The 22000-nt window shown below is 37.7% G+C and overlaps 1 protein-coding gene and 1 long non-coding RNA gene across 2 annotated transcripts in view; one reads left to right on the top strand and one right to left on the bottom strand.

Moving 5' to 3' along the window:
* Positions 1-22000, top strand: part of LOC125700969 (uncharacterized) — a 75434-nt gene that overhangs the window by 19410 nt on the left and 34024 nt on the right. The window lies entirely within an intron of this gene.
* Positions 5104-22000, bottom strand: part of CPPED1 (calcineurin like phosphoesterase domain containing 1) — a 35306-nt gene continuing 18409 nt past the window's right edge. Inside the window, exons 3-4 of the mRNA XM_048962349.1 lie at positions 18369-18791; positions 5104-5790 (exon numbers count right to left, since the gene is read on the bottom strand). Coding sequence (XP_048818306.1) covers positions 5558-5790; positions 18369-18791 — 656 coding nt within the window. The 3' untranslated portion in view covers positions 5104-5557. The remainder of the gene's footprint in view (positions 5791-18368; positions 18792-22000) is intronic.

The raw sequence follows: 22000 nt of genomic DNA, 5'->3' as shown, positions 1-22000 counted from the left end.
CTTCTCCCGTATAACCAGCACTAGGATGAGAGGAGGGAAAGTTCCTGTTGGATAGAAGGAAGAATTATTCTCAGTGGTGTGTTATTGGAACAGGCTGGTGGAGTCATTGTCTGTGGAGGTGTTCAAGAAAAGGGAAGATCTGGCACTGAGGTAAGTGGTTTAGTGGGCATGGTGGTGATGTGTTGATGGTTGGATTGGCTGATCTTAGAGGTTTTTTCCAGCCTTTATTACTTTATGATTATAGCAGGTGCCTGTTTCCCTGAGGTCCTGAGATCTTCATTACCCAGACTGTTTTAACAGGGCGTACCTGTAGACTTACAGCTAGCACAACCAGATTTTTTTCCCAGAGTATAATAATAGGACATATAATAATAGGACAGAGAGAAATGGAGGCATATTCAAAAGCCAGGGAGTAGTTAAATATCTCAAACCATACCAGGTGTAACTACTTTTTGAGGACAACTAAGGGAAGAATTATTTTCTTAGATGTTTAATAAAAAAAAGGGGGGAGGGGGGAAGTGGGGAAAGGGGAAGAAGGAAAACACCAGAAACAGTAGCAATAAATGTAAGCACATAAATTTGTGTTGCTATAATGTTGTTTAAGAGTACAGAAATTTCATGGGTTATATTCTAGTTGCATAGAAAGTTGTGTGTTTGTATTTAATTTCTAGGAACCCAAGGGCAAAGCAAAGCAATTAAAATGTTGAAGACTTAAAAATAAATTCCAGAAGCTTCAAGTAAAATACCTTTAGCTGGTTAGTGGTACAACGCATCTTTAATGAGATGCATAATAAATTAGGATTGCATTATTTCTTAGGAGGATAAGGGGAGCAATTAGATGTCGGCACTGATATTAGAGAGCTAAGAAATAATCTAACAGTGTGAGCTGGAAACTTTTATACCACCTAACGTACAGGTAAGAACAGGAGTGAAACAAATAGTTCTGTGAAAGTCCTTTGGGTTAAACATTGTTGTAAGTGAAGTTTTGTCATAGTTCCATCATTTTTTGGATATATTTTGATTCTTCCCTTTGATATGTATACAACTCTCTATCTTTTCAAATCATTGATTTTCTTGAAGTGTTTTTCTAATGCAAGTTGATTTATATAAAAAGTTTAAGCTGTAAAATTTAGAATTAATTTTGAATGAGACACATTGGAAACCACCTCCTGCATTTGTCCACAGCAAACAAAATTCTTTAATAATTAGGCTCAGAAATTCACATTAGGAAAAAAAAAAAACAAACTCAGTTAACCTATTGCAACAGTGTACCAAATGATAAGAATAGGAAAAAAATATTAATTTGACAGATCAGTGACATTTATGTTTGTAAATGAATTCAATTTTGTCAATGCATTTAACATCTGTGTTAAATTGCTATGCAGTGAAAAGGAACGCTGTTTTCTCAGTTGGACTATTTCAGCTTTCAAACTGGGTCACAGAAACAAATAGCATTCTCCCTCTTTTTCTCTTGTTCTCTTTTTTACTCGCTTTCTTAAAAAAGTAACTACATCAGAAATGCTGAGTCGTGGCCTGAAGCAGTGATGGAGCACCTGGTGGGAAGGCAGGGCAGCCCAGGGAGCTCAGGTGCATGCAATGCAATGCAATGCAATGCAATGCACTGAGTGATGGAAGGGTGGAACCAGGACCCACCTCTTCCCAGCCCTCATTTAAGGGCTGGCAGTGGAGGAGGTGAGGGGATCTCATTGGAGATCCCTGTGTACCTGAGGTCCTCCAAAGGTCAGCAGTTTTTCTTCCTTTGTTTCTGCACCTATAGCTGCAGCCTTTGGACTTGTTCTCATTTTCTGCAGCCCAGGATTGTGCCACCCTGCTACTATTGCTGTACTTTCCATCACATTATAGCATTACAGTAATTCAAACTAATTATTACTGTGTTGAAACAGTGCACTCTTAAAGAACATACTTTTCATGAAGAAGCTTTTATTTCATACTTCCATTTTAAGCTCTGTTCCTTCCACCGTTTTTTATGATGTTGCAAAATTTTTTAAGGAGAATGTAAAAATCTGCAATCTGAACAAAATATCCTGAAATGTGCTGAGTAAGTACAGCAATCCCTGTTGCTGGAAACTTATTTTTGGTAATAAACCACTTTGCTTTCACTGCAGTAAAATGAAATAAATTGGAATTACACATTACAGTCATCATATTCCTTAAAAACAACAACAAACAAGTAGTAGGGAGAACAGCAGTCTTTAAACTCATGGGCTGCTTTACTCCAGATGAATTATATTGCTCTGACGATTAAATTTTTGTAAGAAGTCATAACTGCTATCTTGTGAGTCAAAGTAGACATGCCTTAGATCACCCTGTTTTGTTACTGCAATTTGTGCATCCTTAAAAGGGCCCGATGGGATCTGTGGAGCTGGGAGGAGGAAGTCTGCCCTGGTTTGTACACTGTGCATATTATGGCAGTGGGGAGCCTACCTTCAGGCTATATTAACCAGCCTTTATATAGTTGTTAACAGTGAAAATTAGTCATGTTGCATTGCTGTGAATATTCATATTTGACAAATGCTGAAGAGCAGCCACTTGCCAGCAGAGAACTGACCGAATAGCCTTTGGAGTAGCTAGCGTCCCTTAGGAGCAGGGTGGGACAGCTGCCAACTTCCAGCTAAGTGGGAGCCAATGGTTCATGGCAATCTAGACCACTGGCAGGCTAAACCACTCACCTCCTTGGTTCCTGGCTGTGCATTCTGCTATCTACCAATGATGGCAGACATCATATATCAGGTTAGAGCTGGAAGAGAAGGAAGTTCTTACAAACTGTAAAATGTTATTGAATGGGAAATTACCTTTTCACAATTTTTTAATGCAAACTGGTATTTCCACAGGTCAAGAATGTGTATCATAACAGATGACGCTAGGGTTTGTTTGGCAGGCAAGCTTTGTGATAAGTAAAGTATATGTAAATATTTCCTACTGCTTTCAATGATATCACTGTTCAAATGGCAGTTGCAAAGCAGGATTAATGAGGGCGTTACAGAAAGCAGCTTATTCACAGCATTAACATTGACTGAAACAATGACATGTTAGCCTTCAAAGGTTTGTACAGTGACATACATAGACAGAGGAACTGTGCATTCTTAAATGGTGAAATGCTTGGTTTTCAATGTGCTGTGCATTTGCTTATGATAGATACATCTCTATTTGCTCACAGCAGAATTAAAATTGCTACTAAAAACACACCAGGAAACAAGTTACAGTGCAGAGATAAGAGAGCATTCACTGAAGCAATTAAGCAAGGTGAGCATGGAACATTCAGTCTTAAATTGAGATGGTAGAAGAGGCTTCACTTCTATCACTGCCCATTCCCACCATAAAATATCATTTTTCTTTTTATGAGACATCAAGCATTTACTTTCTTTCAAGAAAGATTCAGAAGAAGCATTTTCTTCAGTTTAAACTGGCAAACCAGGATTGTTTCATAATTTAACACAGTATCCCCTATGAAGAAAGGCTAAGTGAACTGGGTCTATTTAGCCTTGAGAAAAGACGACTAGAGGGGATCTAATCCAGGTTTATAAATACCTGAGATGTGGGGGCCATAGTGGTGAGGCCAGTCTCTTTTCAGTGGTACGTGGAGACGGGACAAGGGGAAACAGACATAAGCTGCAGCATAGGAAGTTCCACGTGAATGTGCGCAAGAACTTCTTTACAGTCAGGGTGACGGAGCACTGGAACAGGCTGCCCAGGAGGGTTGTGGAGTCTCCTTCTCTGGAGATGTTCAAGACCTGCCTGGACGCCTACCTGTGTGACCTGGTGTAGGGAACTGCTTTGGCAGGGGGGTTGGACTTGATGATCTCGGGAGGTCCCTTCCAACCTCTACAATTCTGTGATAATTTTGTGAATATGAGTTACTTTACATAAATATGATGCGCTCTCACCGTGAAGACCTCTGCCATTTGTAGTTAGTTAAGGCATCCATATTAATTCTGAAGTAGCTGATTATACTAAGAAAATTAATCTAAAAAACATTTTTCATTTAGGCAGGTAAAAAAGCGCATTCCAAATAAAAGGAGTACTTGGGATATAAAATCTCTTTTAATTGAACTTCAGATTTGTACTTGAGCAAAATTTTTATGACAGAATGCTATGGAATTTCTTGCAATGAAATGATACTTAGGAAGAGGAAAAATAATGTACAAATATGAATTAAAATGATGCTTATGCAAATATTTCCACTATATATTAGTACATTGTAACCATGAAAATAAAATTAGAGTTCTATAATACCACTACTATTAATGTTTTTGTAGTTTTGGAAAGACTTCCTCCTGAAGATATGTTTGTAGGACCTATCTCCCAAGCTTCAGATATTCAGTTAAAATTACATTTAATAAACGGCCATGTGAAAAAAGATGTCCTCCATCCAGCTTTACAGTACTGTGCCAGAGCAGGGAGCGTGCTCCGTGCTTGGACTGTCTCAGGTCCCTCTGCTGAACTTTTTCAGCCTTAAAACGTAAATGCCAGACTGAATAGCAAGTCTGTTCTTCCCTCTGCAAGTAATAATCTAGTATCATCTTGTTTTTGAAACCTTTAATAACATGTGATTACTAAATGTAATCTAAGACTAAATGTTAACAGAACTCGGTGGTTTCAAAGATATAAAAGTATACAGATTTTTTAAAATAACTTTTAACTATTAAACTAATAAATTAACTGCTTAACTTCCAGTGAAACTTCTTTCTGGGTGTTTAGCTAACTTTAGATTTTCTCTCCCGTTTTCCACATGTTCCCTTGAAAATGAACCTGTGAAAACATTAAACTAATCAAAAGCAGCTGGAGATCAAAAGCAAAATCATTTTCTTTCTTTTTGATTCAAACATTACCTACGCTTAGGCTGTTATCATGAGATTGTAGCTCATGTTTGGTACTGTCCACTTGCAGCTACAGCTGTTATACTGGTAAAAGAAAACAGTTCAAAATACTGCAGATATTTTTAAAATCTCATGAGCCCTCTCTCAAATAAAATGTTGTAACTGAAACGTAATGAAATTGAATCTTCAACACAGTATTTCACCTCCTGTACTGTATTTAAATGGAGTCTATTGCTTTCACTGACTTTTTGAGATTTGTTTCTCTAAAGTAAAAAAAAAAAAAAAGTTTGTATTGTCCAGAGTGTAACTGAGGTGATTGAATTTATTGATTTTTCTTTTTCTAATGTCTTACGTATCAAATGAAAATAGTCTTCAGTTGAAGCATTACCTAGAATTACTACTCTCACTCTTGCATATACTTCCTATTTATTTAGAATGTCTTATCCATGAGGAGAGTATAAAATCTCAGAACAGAAAAATGTTTTCAGTGATGTGTTATTTTCCCATATTCCTTGTGGGTCTCATTTTACAAAAATATACGTCAAGAACTCTTTTTTGTTATTTAGGATGATAACAAATGGAGAGCTGTTCATGGGCATGGTGCACAAGCAAAAATTTGATTTCAAGTTGTGGAAACTTTCTGAAACTCTTTGTGTTCATCTAACAAACATGGCAAAAAATCACATAAACCATTTGAGTTAAAAGGAATTTGACATAGCCTAATTTTCCTTAGCAAGCATATCCATCATCTCTTTCTCCAAGCCTTGGCTGCTCAACTCATCTAAACTGTAATATCTATGAACAATCTTTTCATCTGTGACAAGGACCACTCGAAGTCCATGTTTATCTTCTCCCAGCTGACATCCTATTGCTGATGAGACCACCATTTCCAGTCCTCTGTAGCACCCTCCAGCATTCCTGTGGTAATGTCCTGAAAACACAGCTTTAACGCCTGTTTAAAAAAATAAAAAGCATACATATAGTTAGCATTTGCAGTTTATATACAATATGTGTTTGTACTGAAAGGCACTGCTGAAGTTGTATTACACCACTATTGGGGTTGTAGGAAAAATTTGATAGTAAGTACAGGTGTAGTGATTAACTGCAGTACTTAGTGGTTCATAAAGCATGAAATGAAAAGGAAACCATTTAGCCAAACTTGCATTTTAAACAAATAATGAGTTAACAGCAGTAAATTGTAGCCATAATAAATGAGTAAAAAGAATGATGTTAACACTCCACTAGATTTGTTTAGGTTTATTAGATTCCCACGTCTTTATGCTTACTGCAAGGCATTTGTCATCTTGCTAACCCTTTTGGCTAGAAAGAAGGAATACACCAGAGGAAATTGATTTAGTTTAGAAAAAAAAAGTAATAAATAACTACCTGAAGAATTATGTCAAGGAAACATAAGCTGAAAGCTATGAACTGTAGCTGTATTTGTTAATTAATATGCAGAAAATTCACTAAGGAGATCATAAAGCTATTTACCCAAAGTGTAAGTGGCCCTTTAAAAAAAAAAAAAAGTCAAAACAAAAAGCATACATATTTTTAATCTATTTTCAAAGATATTTAGGTTTTAAATAAAGAAACCTAATGTCCCATTCCATGCTTAACACAAAAGGCAACATGCATTTTGTCCTGATCAAGTGCCAGTGCAGAGAATGAGTCGTTCATGAGTTGTTATAATTGTTAGTGACAAAAAAAATGCTAGGAACAACTGATTTTTGCCTTCAGACAAAGTAAATGCTGGAAGAGATTATAGACAGTGTAAAGGCAGAGAGCTGTGACTAGGACCACGGTTATAGCTTTACAAGGAAATCCTCATTTCCTCAGCCAGAATGCCTTTCACCTTTTTGCCCGCAGTAGGCTTAGATTCAGTTCACCATCATTAAATGATAGGAAAGTAGGTGAACTTGTCTTAAGACAGTGGGCTACATCTGTCCTTTGCTTTCAGGGGAGATAGACAGTGATTTGAAGACTGATGTAAAATACATAAACTAGGATCAATCTATAGTTAAAAATTAAGCAGCTTGGAAGGCAAAATATAAATTATTCTGCTATGTGCTTGGTAAAAGCTATGTAGGCTTTCATATTTCAAAAGCCAAACCTTCCTCAGATAGCAAATGACTCAAGATGGAAATGAGAGTGAAGCAAACTTTACATTGAACAGTGGTGTGTGAAGGTCATTGCCAAATGAAACTAATCTGTAATCCGGTTTATCAGTACTGATTCCTTTTGTTCTCTAACACCCACCTAGCTGTGTAACAGTTACACTTGTAAGTCAGCATTATAACATGGAGAGCTTATTCTTGGCTGCAGGAACCTAGCAAAACAGTCAATTTTTTTTTTTTTTTCCTCCTTGAGAGAAATCCAATAAGAATATCTCAGAAAGTAGCAGTGTGACATAATGGGTTCTTTGCAGAGATTGCATGCTTTTATATTGTTTTTAGAATTACAATATAGGGAATTACAATATAAACTGACGCTATGGTCAGTTCACTGAGAGCAAGAGTTGTTTCTCACAAGCTCCATGTTGCAGCCTGTTGCAGCGACTATCTAATACAACATCCTTAAGTAATCCAGGCAGAACAACAGGGTGTTTCCTTCTCATTATGTGCATGTATCCAAGCCTTGGGGCTACACTTGCTTCCCGTCTAGGCCCCCACATTCCTGCCTGATGCATCAGGCAGTGTGGGCCCAACCAAGAGCTGTTATGGTGGGGTTGAGTATCGTGTCCAGTACAGAAAGCAAAACTGAACTTTGTGGGAACTTTATATATGACATCTTACTTGTTAGACTGAGACCTATCTTCCTTTGTTGCAATAATTTTAAGAGTGAGCCAGCTTAGAGATGGCTGTAAAGTATCTATGGATATAGCACTTTCCTGTCCTTCAAGTGCCCAACAAATAATCAGTATCTTTAGTAACATTCTAGACTCTATTTTCAGGCATATAATATCACAGATTTGACAGGATCTTGGTCTTTACCTGTTAAAGGTAAAAAGCTGTGGCTTAGTCTCCAAAGATGGAACATAAGGAGCCAAATGTTTGGCTTGCTTGCATACTACACCAGCTAGATTTGTAAAATATCTTTACTAGTTTCTACTCAGTAACAGTGCTACTATGGTAATAAGTTCATTTTAATATTTTCCACTTTTCCAAACAACTTCAGTCTTTGAAAAAGTTAGGAAAAAAAATAACATTCAAAATCATAGCGAGATGCAAATTGCATGTGACACTTTTAGTAAGAGAGAAAAAGTGCTTTGTAAGGGAAATGAGTAATGGAAGCATCAGTGTGTGTATAGTAACAGCTTTCTACTGTCCATGGAATTTAACCTTTAGCACTAAAAGAAGACCAGAAGTAAAGACTTGTGTCATCATAAGTAAACAAAACTCCAACCTACAGTTTTAGTGTAGTTAGAAGGATTACAAATAAAAAGCAAGGAAACTTCAGTTATACTACAAGAAAAAACAAAATCTCCCATTGTGTGAGAATTTAGGAGATTTTTGAGGCACCTATCTTAGGCCATTTAGCCAAAATCAGCAGCAAGCAAAACCAAAGCCAGGCAAAGTTTGGCCCATGAGTCACACAGCTTTTTTTCTTCTCCAACAAATACTGCAGCTTCTCCCGGTTATGATTAGTATCTGCTACCTGCCTGCACCCAATGAAGTATTTTGGTAAAGAACTGAAATTGGAGCAATTGATAAATACTGCAAATGTGATTCCTCACCAACAGAGCATGTGATTTAAAAATTATTTTACCTCCTGTTGGCTATGTGAGGTAGACTGCCTTAAGCAAGCTGCTGTTTATGGACACTGTTCATTCAAATTCTCTATTTTAGCTGATTTATCATTCAGATGCTAATTCCACTGGATGGGTATTCAAATCTGAAATGCCCTTGTGGATTTGAGGTGCTCTGGACCAGCCTCTGCTAGTATTAGTATTCATCTTAGGTATCACACAGTGAAAACTGCTCCCAGACTTCAGTTTTCAGGTATTCTTTATTTCCAGTGTTACAATTCATTCTTGTTACGGCTGTGTTAGAATCTGTTACATCTTGAACAAAGAAACAAACAGGTCACTGCTGTGTATTAATAGAAATCTGACTTTTTTTTTTTTTTTTTTAACTTTAATAGTATTTCTTTGTTCACTCAACTGTATTCCCCTCACTTTTATTAGTAAGCTTAGGAAAGAAATCTGAACAAATCAATGCAATAATACTGAGATGACAAGCAGGCAATTTACTTTGCTCTTGCTTTTGATCTTAAACATAAAAAGAATCTTAAGATCTGAGCATTCAAATTTAATTTATTCCTTTTAGATGTTTTTCTTAAGTACTACTGACAAGTTGTTAGCAATCTACCTTTGACCCTAGCACACATTCACACACAAAACTCCTGTTTTTCAAACCTTGTGAGAACCTGCTTTAAGGTAAGCTCAGGTCAGCTAAATGCAATCCAGAAGATCTACGAAGGTGCAGTCCCTTCCCAATAAAAAAACAAGCTACAAACAAACAAAAAACCCCCACAAAAACAAGAAGTAGGGAGTGCACTGATTTGTTTTTCATTCCTGACTTCTGAAATAGCAGTTGGGAAAAGTTTTAATATAAAAGCAGTAGAAAATAGTAAAAAAAAACCTACTGTGTAAATAAATGTCCAGAATGCTTCCCAAGCATTCATTATTTCATTTTTAGGAAACACAAGCTGATTTGAATTTAAAGGTGAATGGAGACTTTAGAGTATCTATTAGTCAAAAGAGCATTATCCATTTCAGCAAGACACTATTCTCACCTAATAGATTATTCATTAAAAGAAAAACATTAAGATCAGAATAAAGTAGATAACTGTGCAGAGAGTGTTAAAAAGAAAACAAAAAAATCCTATGTAATACATCTGCAGTCGTCACAGCCTGATGTTGGACTGCATGACAAGTGGGAACAGACTACCAGGGCAAAAAGGTCTGAGCTGACAAAGTCATTTTTGATCAGAACAGGACTGAAAGTCGGGTCATACTCTGGATGGAAAGCTTCAGTGCAACACACCACGTCATGCTTTGTCTGCTCTGAAACCATACTTGGATCATGCAAACGTCTGAAAAAAAAAATATATATATATATTCAGGTGAATATATATATATTCAGGTTGTGTGCAGGTTCAGGCCTGCACACAAAACAATAAGAACCATCTATCTGCAAAAATATTAATCTCTTTGTTAAAAAAAAAAGAAAAATCTGAAATTCTGGATTTGATTCTGACCACTGTACAGCACCTCTGTCCCCATGTAGCCCAGAGCAGAATATTAGTCTGAAAGCAATGGAGTTCTTCCTGAAATGTTCCCCACCTACTGATACTAAAATATTCAATAAAATCTGAAAGAGAACTAGCTGTGCCATTGCCTTTACTTCCAGCAAGAATCAGATGAGGAAAATGGTTCATTGCATTGTAGAAAACTACATGCTGGATATTGTGCAGAAGGCAGTTTGTAAGCAGGAGAAGCTCAGGTTAATTTAAAGGATTTTATAAGTGCATCTCCTTTCACAATTGTACTTTATCACTCTGATAAACCCTTTTGAAAGCAGTTCTGCAACACTAGGGAGAAGAGGTCAGTGTGATTTTGACATAATTGCACTGCCAAGAGAACAAAGGCATTTAGCTATGTCATGCATAATTCCTAGGAGAAAGAGTATGTCCTGGTTACGGCTTATTGTCTAACTGCAGCACGACAGTTCCAGACTTCCCTCCCTTCCTTGGTACTGCGTGCTCCTGTATTCTGTGGCGTAGATAAATGCTAGGAGGTGGAAGACTGGGCATAATTCAATTTTTTTGCAGAAAGGGAACAGGGCTGTGGCTCTTCTCCTAACAGCATAACAGACAACCTTGTCTTTTGCAGTAGCTCCTTTGACCAACCTTTCAGTTCAAGGAATAATTAAATCATTACTGCATTTGATCAGGCATACACTGGATAGCCCTTCCCTTCCCTGTTAAGGCAGGAGTGAGAGGAGAGAGCACTACTGTAGTACAGGACAAACCTGTTTTGAACCAGCAGCTTTGTGTCTGAGTGAGGGGATTGCCATGTAGGCCTTTGAGCAAGGCAGTTTGGGATAACAGGACACTACAACCCAGCAGAAGTGACGGTATGTGCAGGATGCATGCTAAACACCCTGGTTTAAAAGACACATGAATAAAATCAAGTGTCATCTTCAGAAGATCTCACAGAAAGCTTATTTTGTTTTGTCACAAGCATCAAGTGTCCTCCCACAAAGTAGTATTTTCAGTAACAATGATTTGCTCTTTACTCGCAAGATTTCAGGTACCAAGTCAAGCTTCTGGTAGTCTGAGCTCTTAGAGGGGCAGAGGTCAGCATCTTCAAGGAATAAACAAAGTGGAACAATGCGCATGGCAATATAAACGAGATCTGAAGTGACAGCACTGCTCAGTATATGAAAGTTTGTGTAACCGTGGGAAAAAAAGACCTCCAATACAACAATAAGATTCTGCAAAGTGCATCTCTTTTCCCAGCTTCTTGAAAAACTGGATGCTTGTTAGTTTGACAATTCAAGGTGTACAGGTTGAGTGCCAATTTCAAAGGAAATCTAGATGTGTTGTTAGCAGAGGCACAAATGGGCTAAAACAAGACTGAAAACAATGCTCACATTTACCTTGAAATACTTTTCATGAAGTTACATGCACCAAGAAAACATTTTTTTCCTTATACAACCTGGATATTGGGCTAGAGTTCAGACCTGAAATAGTTAAAATCTCGGGGTGTCTGAACCTAATTTCTGTAACACACTCCCATGGCTTGTTCCAAAAACCCCCTGAGTTCAGAAGTTGTTTTCCAACTCTTTTTCCTCACATACAAAAACTATTTTGAAGTAGGTTTCTGTGTCTCATTGTAACTGGCTCAGCCTCAGTTGGAAACAAAACTGCTCAAACCAGCACTACGGACAGTGTAAAAATACAGGAAGAAAATTACCCATATAAAAATAAACCAAAGAAAAGCAAGCACATTTTCCAAATTAGGAGGAGAAAGCCTAGAGTAATCAGCATAGGCAATCAGTAGCATACTTTATTTAGACAGAGCCTTCAATTAAATAAATGCTTTTCTCAGCAAAAGTAAATGAGACTGTAAGAGAAGGCTAAATTAGTGGAATATGAATGACATAATAAATACGTAATGAGTTCAGCACAGACCTTTCTTCTCCTCCAGTGCACTGTATAGAGATTTCTGGGAGAAAAAATGTATCTCTGACTGGACAGATGGCCCAAATTATTACCCTTTAAGAGCTGGCTAATGAACAATTTTTAAAATAACGCCAGACACAAACCAATGTTCACTGCATTTCATTTACAGATTCAAGGCTTCAGTACAGACTGCAGGTGAAGTTCAAAGCAAACAAAAGGAGGTATTTCTTCACATAGCACCAGCTGCAAAAGGGTATCTATCTCCTTCCCACAGATTGCTGTGAAAGCTGAGAGTTATCAAAAAGCAACTGAACAAATAAAATCACTAAATAGCACTGTGTTGATAATGTGATTTAGTAAGTGACAGAAAAATTGTTGAAGATTGGATGAGTACTTGGAAGAAATTTTAAGCGTTTCTATGCCTTGTACTCTGCCTAAGGACCTGAGAAGGAAAAGCATGAGAGCAGGCAACAGGGACCATCATTCTCATCTAATTACTCTGCTTTTACGTTAGCTATTTAAGTTAAGTGGCAAAAATCAGTTTAAAGGAGAATTATGCCTATTTAAAAAAAATCACTAGCTTCCCTGGTCAAACCAATCATGGGCTGAAGAAAGAATACATATTAGGCAAAGCTGAACATTTATGAATTTTTCCCCAAATTGCAGGAGCCAGATAGGAGCAGCAGTAGAGTCAAAATGGAAACAAAAACATGGAGAAGCAGTTCTGTAAGGAAATTAAACCAAACTCTCTGAAACACCTGAAACTTATCAGCACTCTTTGGTACCCTTCCAGAGTTTTTACAAGCAGTAAAACAAATCCAAGCAAAGAACTACTATACCCCAAACTTCGGTAAGAGACTTGGAGTGTGCGCATATATCCACATGCTTCTACGTGTAGATATGTATTTTTAACAGGTAGTGTTTCTGGCATATACAACCATTTAATTCACAAGAATAAACTGATCTTGAGCACTTCCCCAGAGCATCAGGCACAAACGGACTTTTCTTTATTCCTTTCCCTTTTTAGACTGCTGAACAATGTGGTTGGTTCAACAGTAGTATCTGTTCTCAGAACAATTCTGCACTCCAAAATGATGTCCTTTCAGCTTCCCTACAAGAGCACACATTAACCACAGGCACTTTTTGCTGCACCTCTTTTCTCTCCCCTGGGCAAGTGGTGTATATCATTTTTTCAAGCCTCCAGTGCTACAAAACAAATGATAATATTTGGTAGTCTTTGTAAGCAAAGTCTCTCTTGTAATATTAAACTGATTTTTATCTCATCGCCTCACAGCCCTCACATCACCCTATCTGTCAGGGAGGTAATACAGCAACAAACAAGATGTGAAGCACCAGTCACAGCTCTGTTAACGGGACTGTTCAGTGCTCGGGTAGTTCTCAGACTCTGCTCTACAAAGATCCCGATCCCACTAACAGACCTTTATGAGAAGGAAATATTCCATCTGGTAGGTGTGTCAGGGCATAAGCAGCCTTTGTTTTGTAACCCCTCCAAGCCTCAAATAGCAACATTATGAAATTATTTTATGTAGCCTTTTAGAAGCTCTGTATTATTCTACCTTCTTCATCAGAGGTGTTCTCTGAATAATACAGAATTGAAATGTAGAATTATGGTTCGCAGCACCACAAGAATCTTAGTAAAAAACATGACATTGTTAGTGATTGTGACCCTAGAAACTTGCAGGAAAACGTCCTTAAACTTGCTTTATCAATTTAAAAAAATCCAGAGCTTGATGCAACTGATGAAAGTGGGAGATAAACATTAACCACAGAATATCCTGGGTTTGAAAGAAACTACCAGGGTCATCTATTCCAGCCCTTGGCTCCAGACAGGACCACCCCAATGCACCTCAAACTCCAGCAACTTAGAGCCACGACTATTGCCCTGGGGAGGCTGTTCCATTGCCTGATCACCCTCTAATGAAAAGCTTTTCCTGATATCCAGCTTGCCTTCCCCTAACACAGCTTCATAACATTTCCTTGGGGTTCTAGTCTGCAAAATTTATCTATGACAAAAGTTTTATGTAGGACAACACTGAATGCAGTTATCTAGAAAAGGCCCTTATCCGCACTCGTGTCTTCTGTGTAACCAGAGAAGAGGCAGCGAGCACAGCCAGAGGGTGACTGCAGACCTTGGATGGCTAAATAAGCCACTGTGGGTGCAATCTGGAGAAGGTCACTCCATGCTCTGGATTAATCTTCATGAATGCCTTATGTGGCCTGTCAGTGGAATTTATTTATTGATTCTGTTACTTTCTCAATTTGAAAGCCAAACTTTCTAAGATATCTGATAGAAACCCCGGACTACCCTGGCTTGCTGTGTGCTCTTAAAGATTGAGAAAAAGTTTTTACCAATCAAAACTACAGCCCAGAGGAGAAAACAAACTTCAAACATTCATTTATCTAAGAACAAATGTTATTTATTCTCATTATGAATTATGCTAAATAAATGTTTTGCAGTATTTCCTTGCTGAATTTCTGGAAAAAAAAAAACAAGTCTGCATCTACCTATGTGTTATGTTGTCATACCTAGGGCACGGTTTAAAAAACAATGTTCTTATGCAGATAAATAAAATACATCAAATTTGGTCACTTTGCCTGTAGCATGAACACATACATATATATATAATTTCATTATAATAGTAATTCTAGACACTGAAGCTCAAATACGTAAATCTACGTTATCTTAAATACTGACAAAGTGACATGAGCGAGTACTAAGATTACTCACTTGGTGTATAGGCTTTACCAAAATCAAGGCATCAGTGGCAAGAAGAAGAAAATATTACCCCTTGTCTATTCTGATTACACAACAAATAGCGAAACACAGTACAAGTTGTCTGGTAACACTCCTTGCTTTAATTTGGTACTCAAATATATCTCAGCTGATGATGTTCAGAAAGCTGCTTCTCCCTGTAATATCACTCTTATGTAAAATAAAAAAATCTAAGAGGAGCATGAAGCTATTATGCTCTTTTAATGAGTAAAAATGTTAGAAGTTACAGCATTTAGAATCACCACATGTAATGAAAAAAGACATATAGTAAAGTTACTTTTTCCTGCACGTATGAATTCAAGTGTTTTCCATCACATCTGAAAAATTACTTTGATGACATTTAGCTGAATTTATAACTTTTCAATTAAAAAAGCTGGATGCTATGAGGATCTTCCTTCCATTATTTTATATGCATTATCTTGTAATTCTGAAACAAGACTCTTGCGTTGATAGCCAACCTGTATTCATCATCTTGCTCTGAACGATGAATTCTTTTATCAGTTTTGTTGGTGATAAAGGAGCTATCAACCTCGGTTTTATTCAGCCAAGATCTTAAACTTGTTTGTGGGCTGCTCTGAAAGTGATGCCTCCTATGTATTTCCATGGAAACTACAGCATACATAATGAGTTCAGTAACACTATTTGATACAGCAATTCTCAGCTACAAAACACTATTCTTCAACATAATACCACCATTAGGGGTGCGTTTTCACTACGGATGAACAAGAGCCTGCAGGCAGCGCTTGTAAAAATCTGCACCAGTGAAAGTGACTGCCACTGTTGAAACACTCACCTACACCCCCCTGGGCTCACAGCCACTGTGAACATTTATGGAGACCGAGCAACTATTGATGGAAGTCATTGGAGGCCCTTTTTTCTCCATGGAGGAATTCAGCTCCACCCTTTGCTCCCCCCACACTTCCATGTCAGGCGCCATTCTGTCCCAGTGCCCCTCTGCTGCCATCTGTCACACAGCAACAACCTGTCACGGAATGTTGGTGGGCAGGTTCAGCCTCTGCTGCCATCCCACCAACAGATGCCGCTGACATCAGGGCTGATGTAATAAAACAGGAGGCATAACTTTCAGGTCAGCCCTCATGTTTTGCATAATTAGGGTTTTTACTATGTTGTGTGACTACTAAGGATTATGTACTAAGGATTTTCAGTGTCTCAGCAATGACTCACAGGCAACAACTCTTTAAAAAATCGTCCGTAGCTCAGCAAAAACACACATACCTTTCTGGTCATAGAAAATGGCTGCAATGGGCTAATTAAACTACACTTGGATGAGATATATGAGAAGGAGTACATCTGGCACACAGATCAGATTTTCAGCTAGACTAGTACCTGGATTCCTTTTTTTTCCCCTACAAAGCACACTTCTTTATAACATCACTATAAAATTCTTAAGAACTGAATATGCATTTCACATAGAAGAGCAGACCTCACCCTCATTCAAAAAATTGTTCACACAACCTTTGACAACTGAGGCTAAACATTTAGTAGTTACAGAAATACATTTTCACAAATGTATTCTCAAATGATAAACTGTGCTCTCAACAGAGTAGCTTTTCACTATCTCTGACATCGTTTTTTTCCAGGGACATTACTTGTTATAATGATTTGAAAAAAAATGCGATTAGTAAAATTATTTAGACATGCTGATTAGAAATATAGGTTAACTTTGTGTAGTAGTAATACATATTTACAAGTGTCAGATTTTCAATTAGTAAATAATTATCACAAGGACATGAATTTCTCTTTTAAGTACTTCAACTGTTAAGGACACTTCTAATGTGAGAATGTAATTCAGTACTTTGTACCAGATGTAGCCTGTACAGCTAGTCTTTTATCTCTGCTTGCATTGAGGGCATACTTGAACCAAAAACATTCTGCAGTGTGTAGTTATTCTATTCTAACCACTTACATATGATTTGGGCTCAGAATTTAGAACAGTTGTTTCCTGAAGTTGCATACCTCTGAAGCCTCCATGTAACACCACCATACTTCAAGTATTTGTTATTTCCCAAAAGACCCATTTGGCTTAGTTTATGGAAAGACTGAAATCCTTAGATTGTCCTTTCTTCCCCATCTGTCCCTCTATCTTTCTCTCTGTGCGTGGTGGCTCCATGTTTGATACCATAAACTTAAAAGTATCAACACAAAGTCTTGATAACTGGGATAGCACCAGGTCTGATCCTGTGTTATTAACAATGGAAATACAACGCGCACCCTACTAACAGTGTGTTCCCAAAGCCAACAAGCCCTAAAATATACACAAATATACATAATATATGAACTATATTGAAATGTTTCAAAACTACATGCTGGTCTGCCAAAGTGGTTGGAAACACTGCAAGACAGCATCATGACAAGCAGCAAAGGGAGAGGTGGAGAGTGCGAGAGCAGGAAGTGAAAGACTTCTTGAAATAAAGAAGACACAATCTCCCTTTTTGTGTAATAAAACCAAAATTCCTAATCAAAATACTCGTGACCAAAAATGATTTCTTTATAATATCTTAATACAAAATATAAGGTATGCTCAGCATGTCTCCTTGTGGGAAAAGAGCAATCTTCTAAGTCTGGAATCTCGAGATGTCAGTCTCCTGAAGAGCCCTCAGATATTTATGAATTTTGGCCTGACTGACTGGAAACAGGAGGAAATTCATAGCTTGGAAAATTAGACTGGCTCTGGATGAGTTCTGGCTTAACAATTACATGGTAAATTAGGAACAATATCATATGCAATTTCCATTGTTTGGTAATCCAAATAACTTGTTCTTTCATAGATACAGAGAAAATGACACTGATGCAGTGATGACAGGCTGGCAGGAAATCTTGAGGGACTAGCACACTTCAGAAACATGAAAGCAATTAGCAGGAAACAGTGGGAACAATGTGGAGAGGTGGCTGCACAGTGTACCTGTCTCCATGGCATTCAAGTTTCATCACACAAAGCTAAGGGATTTGCTACAGTATTCTCATTCAAAGCATGCTCTACCTGCCTTTTATTCCCAGAAGTGACCTCTATTAGGAACAGATAAAAAAGAGGGTGGATCTTAGCAGAGCAAGACTCTTTAGCACTGAATAAATCTGGATGATGCTATAAAATTGGCTCACTGGGAGAGAAAACAGACTGCAAGGTAATTCTGAATTCTGTTTCTGTTTTATGGGGGGGGGGGGGGGAATCTGTACTTTTGTCATATGGCAATACCTGATCTTCCATTCCTTAAGCAGAAAAAAAAAAAAAAAAAAAAAAAATCAGGTTGTCTAGTATTCGCCAGTACTTGCAAAGTGAAATCTGTGCTACATCTTTTAAAAGTTTCTCACTTATTTTTCTTTCCAAAGTTTTAAACTACTTTGGGTTCTTTTGACAGATGTTAGGGTTTGGTTGATAATTTTGACCTAAGAGGAACCAGTCTTATAAACAGTACCCCAAACTTCTTGAAAACAGTACTATGCAAGTTTTGTTGTTGTTGTTTTCCTGGCACTGTAGCCACTAACAATTGGAAGCAAAAATTCAGAGAAAGGAGAACTCAAGAAATTACCTGCTTTATGGAACTTCTCCATTATCTCATGTCGAACTGATTTTTCCAAGTTGAAATAATCATGGTCTTCATCAGGCTCTCTCAAAAACAGAGGAATGTGCTGAAACACTATTACATGCTTGCATTTATGTTTTCTGGCAGCAGCCAGCTGCCCATTTAGCCATGCGTCCTGAGCTTGCTTTAACTCTGGGCATTTGGAAGAATCGAAGTACAATTGAGAATTCAGCACAAGAAAGAAAACACCTCCTACCCAAAAGCTGAAGTAGTCATCTCCCCAACTCTTGCAATAATTATCTATTGTTTCTCTTGTTGGAGTATTGCCAATATCATGATTTCCACTGACAAATACCAACGGGATGTCCTGGTCAGTGTTTTTCAGAACGCTCTTTAAATCTTGCTCTTGGTCCTTTCTCCACTGGGTTCCTACAGAAAAGAAAACACCACAAAACCACGTTTTACTGTTCATGCTATCTTCTCCTACCTTCAGTGTTTGTTTTTGTTAATGGAAATACCATATACAGTAAGAAAATATTCAGTATTAGGTTTGTAATGATACAGAATAGGGAATATATCTTCACTTTATATTTTCGCACAGCCCCTTCCTTCCTGTTTTTTTCCCCCCTCCTTTATCAATTACTCAGCCATTCTCTGAAATTTTCATTAAGTAACGCTCTGGAGAGGAACCAACAGATCACACAGCAGTAGATGTCCTCATATTCAATGTTTTGCATGAAAAGCTTTGGCAGGCCAGTTCTTGTCATCTATAGTCTGACAATCTGGAGAAAAATGCAGCCACATTGTATGGTGTGAGTCAGCTTTACACAAGGAAAGAAACAGGTTAAGATGTGGTTTATATTTTATGGTTGCACAAACAAATTTATTCATTTTTTCATTACAAGAACTACTTTAACAGCAAAAATGGAATTACTGTCTTGTGGTGACTTCTTTATGACAAAACCGTTTTCTAATAAGCATGTTTCACAAAAAATAACTGCATTTGTTAACGAAGAAATTAGAGGAATTTTACAGGAACTCTGACATCAGAATTACACATTTGCTTACAAGTCCATGTTCTAGTTTCATAACTCCATATATGTATTATATACTGAAATGCAATGCAGGGACTCCTGTCAAAAAATGTACCAGACAAAATGCATTTTTATCCATATTTCTTCAAAATTCTTATGATTAATGTTGAGAAATACTTACCCTTGGTAGCTGTTTTTAGTAAAGACTTCAATTCCTTTTCTATTTCCAAAAGATACACCTTGTACTTTATTGCTATTACTAGAATTAGTAGAATTTGACACTTAAAAAATTACTGAAAAATATCACATCCATACATGTAAATGTAAAGACAAGTGTGAGATTTAATATGTGTTGTGTTGGTTCGAGGGAAGGGAATCCACAGTGCTCATCTTTAACTTATGAAAGAATAGAAAGGTTTCGGAGCAAAATCTCAGTGTAACTTAGAAATACTGGGTATATGGCGTGTCTTGGAACTAGAGGAAAACAGGTGGGTATGTGGGATTTTTAATGTACAAGGTGGATGGTGAGTTTGGGCCATCCTTTCAAAAAATCCTTATTAGTGCTGGAAAACAAAATAACAGGGCAAGTAACATCTTGAGTTACTTGGAGGAGCTGGGTTTAAAAAAAAAAAGATTAAATCCAGTATTTCTTGCTGTCTGTGGGTCAGGGAGCCTGGTGAGAAAGCTGCTTGCCCTGCTTCTCCTCACCTTCCTATGTAAAGAACTGGAAATTTCAGTCTATAAATACAAAAATATATTCTGTGTGGGAGGGAGATGGGGAAAAGATGAAGGGGAAGTCTTAATTAGGAGATGAGTAAACAGATTATACCATGCTACTCCACTTGCTATCACTTTGGGAAATTTAGATAACAGTTTCAGAGTATAGAGACATTTATGCATAAGTTGCAGAAATAATTTGTAGAATTGTGTATACATCTTCCCAGTGGTGAAATTCAAGCTCCAGAGACTAGATTTGTTGACAGCAGGGCACTGGTTCCCTCATTTAATGCAATACTATTTCTATAGCAACAAGGAGACACATTCAGTGTTCTATTGCAGAAAAAAGATTGCTCAAAATGGGAAACAAGGTCTTTGTCCAAAGAGTCTAAGAAATCCTACTATGTAAAGATTATTTTAAGACAGTTATATTCCAGCTTGACCTTTCCTTGGTGGAAGGTGAAAACAACTTCAAAATAAGATACCTACAGTGATTAAGGTAGGAAGAAGAAAAGCAGTGTCTCTATTGTCTTTGGGACAAGGCTAACTAATATTTAATGTCCCCAATGATTATGAAGAACATTTTTATTTGCCAGGTATATTTCTTAAGAGGGTTGGCTGGAAGCAGATTAAAAAAGTAATTTGGGAAGCATCAGGGTAGATGGAATTTAGATTCATTTCTGTTCCATTTATCCTGACATTATGTGCAGTGACATTTTTAAATCCCAAGCTACACTATGCTGTTTTCACGTTAGGTTCTGTAAATACAGTCTTGCCCTAAGATAAACAATTTAATAAATTAATAGCGCATAAAGGCCAGTTTGGCTCTTAGGAAAAAGAAAAAAGTGAGAGCTGGTACAGTTGCCTACAATTTTCCACAGCTTTCTGGGCTATCGTTTTTGGAAGCTATGTGAGCAGGAGCACAGAGGCGTGCCGCTGCAGAGATGTTGACATCACATCTTCCTCCTGTAGGTTATATCGCTACCTTAACACTTCGAGTGCTCCATCTTGCATTATTAAAGGAGTAAAGGCAACCTGCCTTCGCTCACTGAAAGAGCAGATTTCAAGAAAGAGTGCAATTTTAAAGCATTTGCAGAAGCTGGCTTTAGTCAGCGTAAGCACAATTCACAGATTATTCTGCTGAAGAAATAATCCTCTTGCTCTTAATCCACACTGCAGTTTACTTTGGTATTCCAGAGAGGGCCTCTACAGCAAAGTGTTGGATTTAGATTTTTTTTTAGATGCCCTAGCTATAAAAAGAATTTGAAACAGTTTGCCCCAAACCATAGCACTGCAATGTATGCTGTCTGCAACTGTATCTGAGACAACCCTTCACCTACACTCTCATCAGTTTTCTCCCTGAAATAGTTCAAATTATTCAGTCAATTAATAATAGCAACCAATTAATCTACTAATCTGAATTAGGGGAGGAGAAGTTATACTGGCATTAGTAGGTGGCACCCCCAGTTGTGCCTTGTGTCAGCACAAGGAAGGGAACCCAAAGTGTTTCCTGGCATCAAGTGGCTGTCAGCCCTTGCCAGACAAACACGTCTGGCTGGAACCGCTGCTGCATCAGTCCAGAATTCCAATTCTGTGTTGTCTTCCAAAAGATGGAAATTCCAGTGAGGTTAATGGACTTTTTTTTTAACAATCAAAGCTAGTACCATAAATTCATGGAGAAGATGACTGCCAGCCTGATACAAGGATGCTGCATTCCAGAGAACTTTCTCTCCAGTCATTTACTGAGAAGTCCTTTTCAGTCATCTGCATGGCAAAAGTGTCTACAGCATAGGGTGGAAGTGCCCAGCAAGTGGTGCTTATGCTGTTGCTGCCTCTAAACCTCCTTTTTGGTCTTTTTCTCAGTACTACTTGCCTACCACTTCCGCA

This window comes from Lagopus muta, chromosome 15, assembly GCF_023343835.1.
Source record: "Lagopus muta isolate bLagMut1 chromosome 15, bLagMut1 primary, whole genome shotgun sequence".
Lineage (NCBI taxonomy): Eukaryota > Metazoa > Chordata > Aves > Galliformes > Phasianidae > Lagopus > Lagopus muta.
The sequence above is the reverse complement of the archived record's forward strand: the minus strand, read 5'-3'. Positions and strand labels throughout refer to the sequence as shown.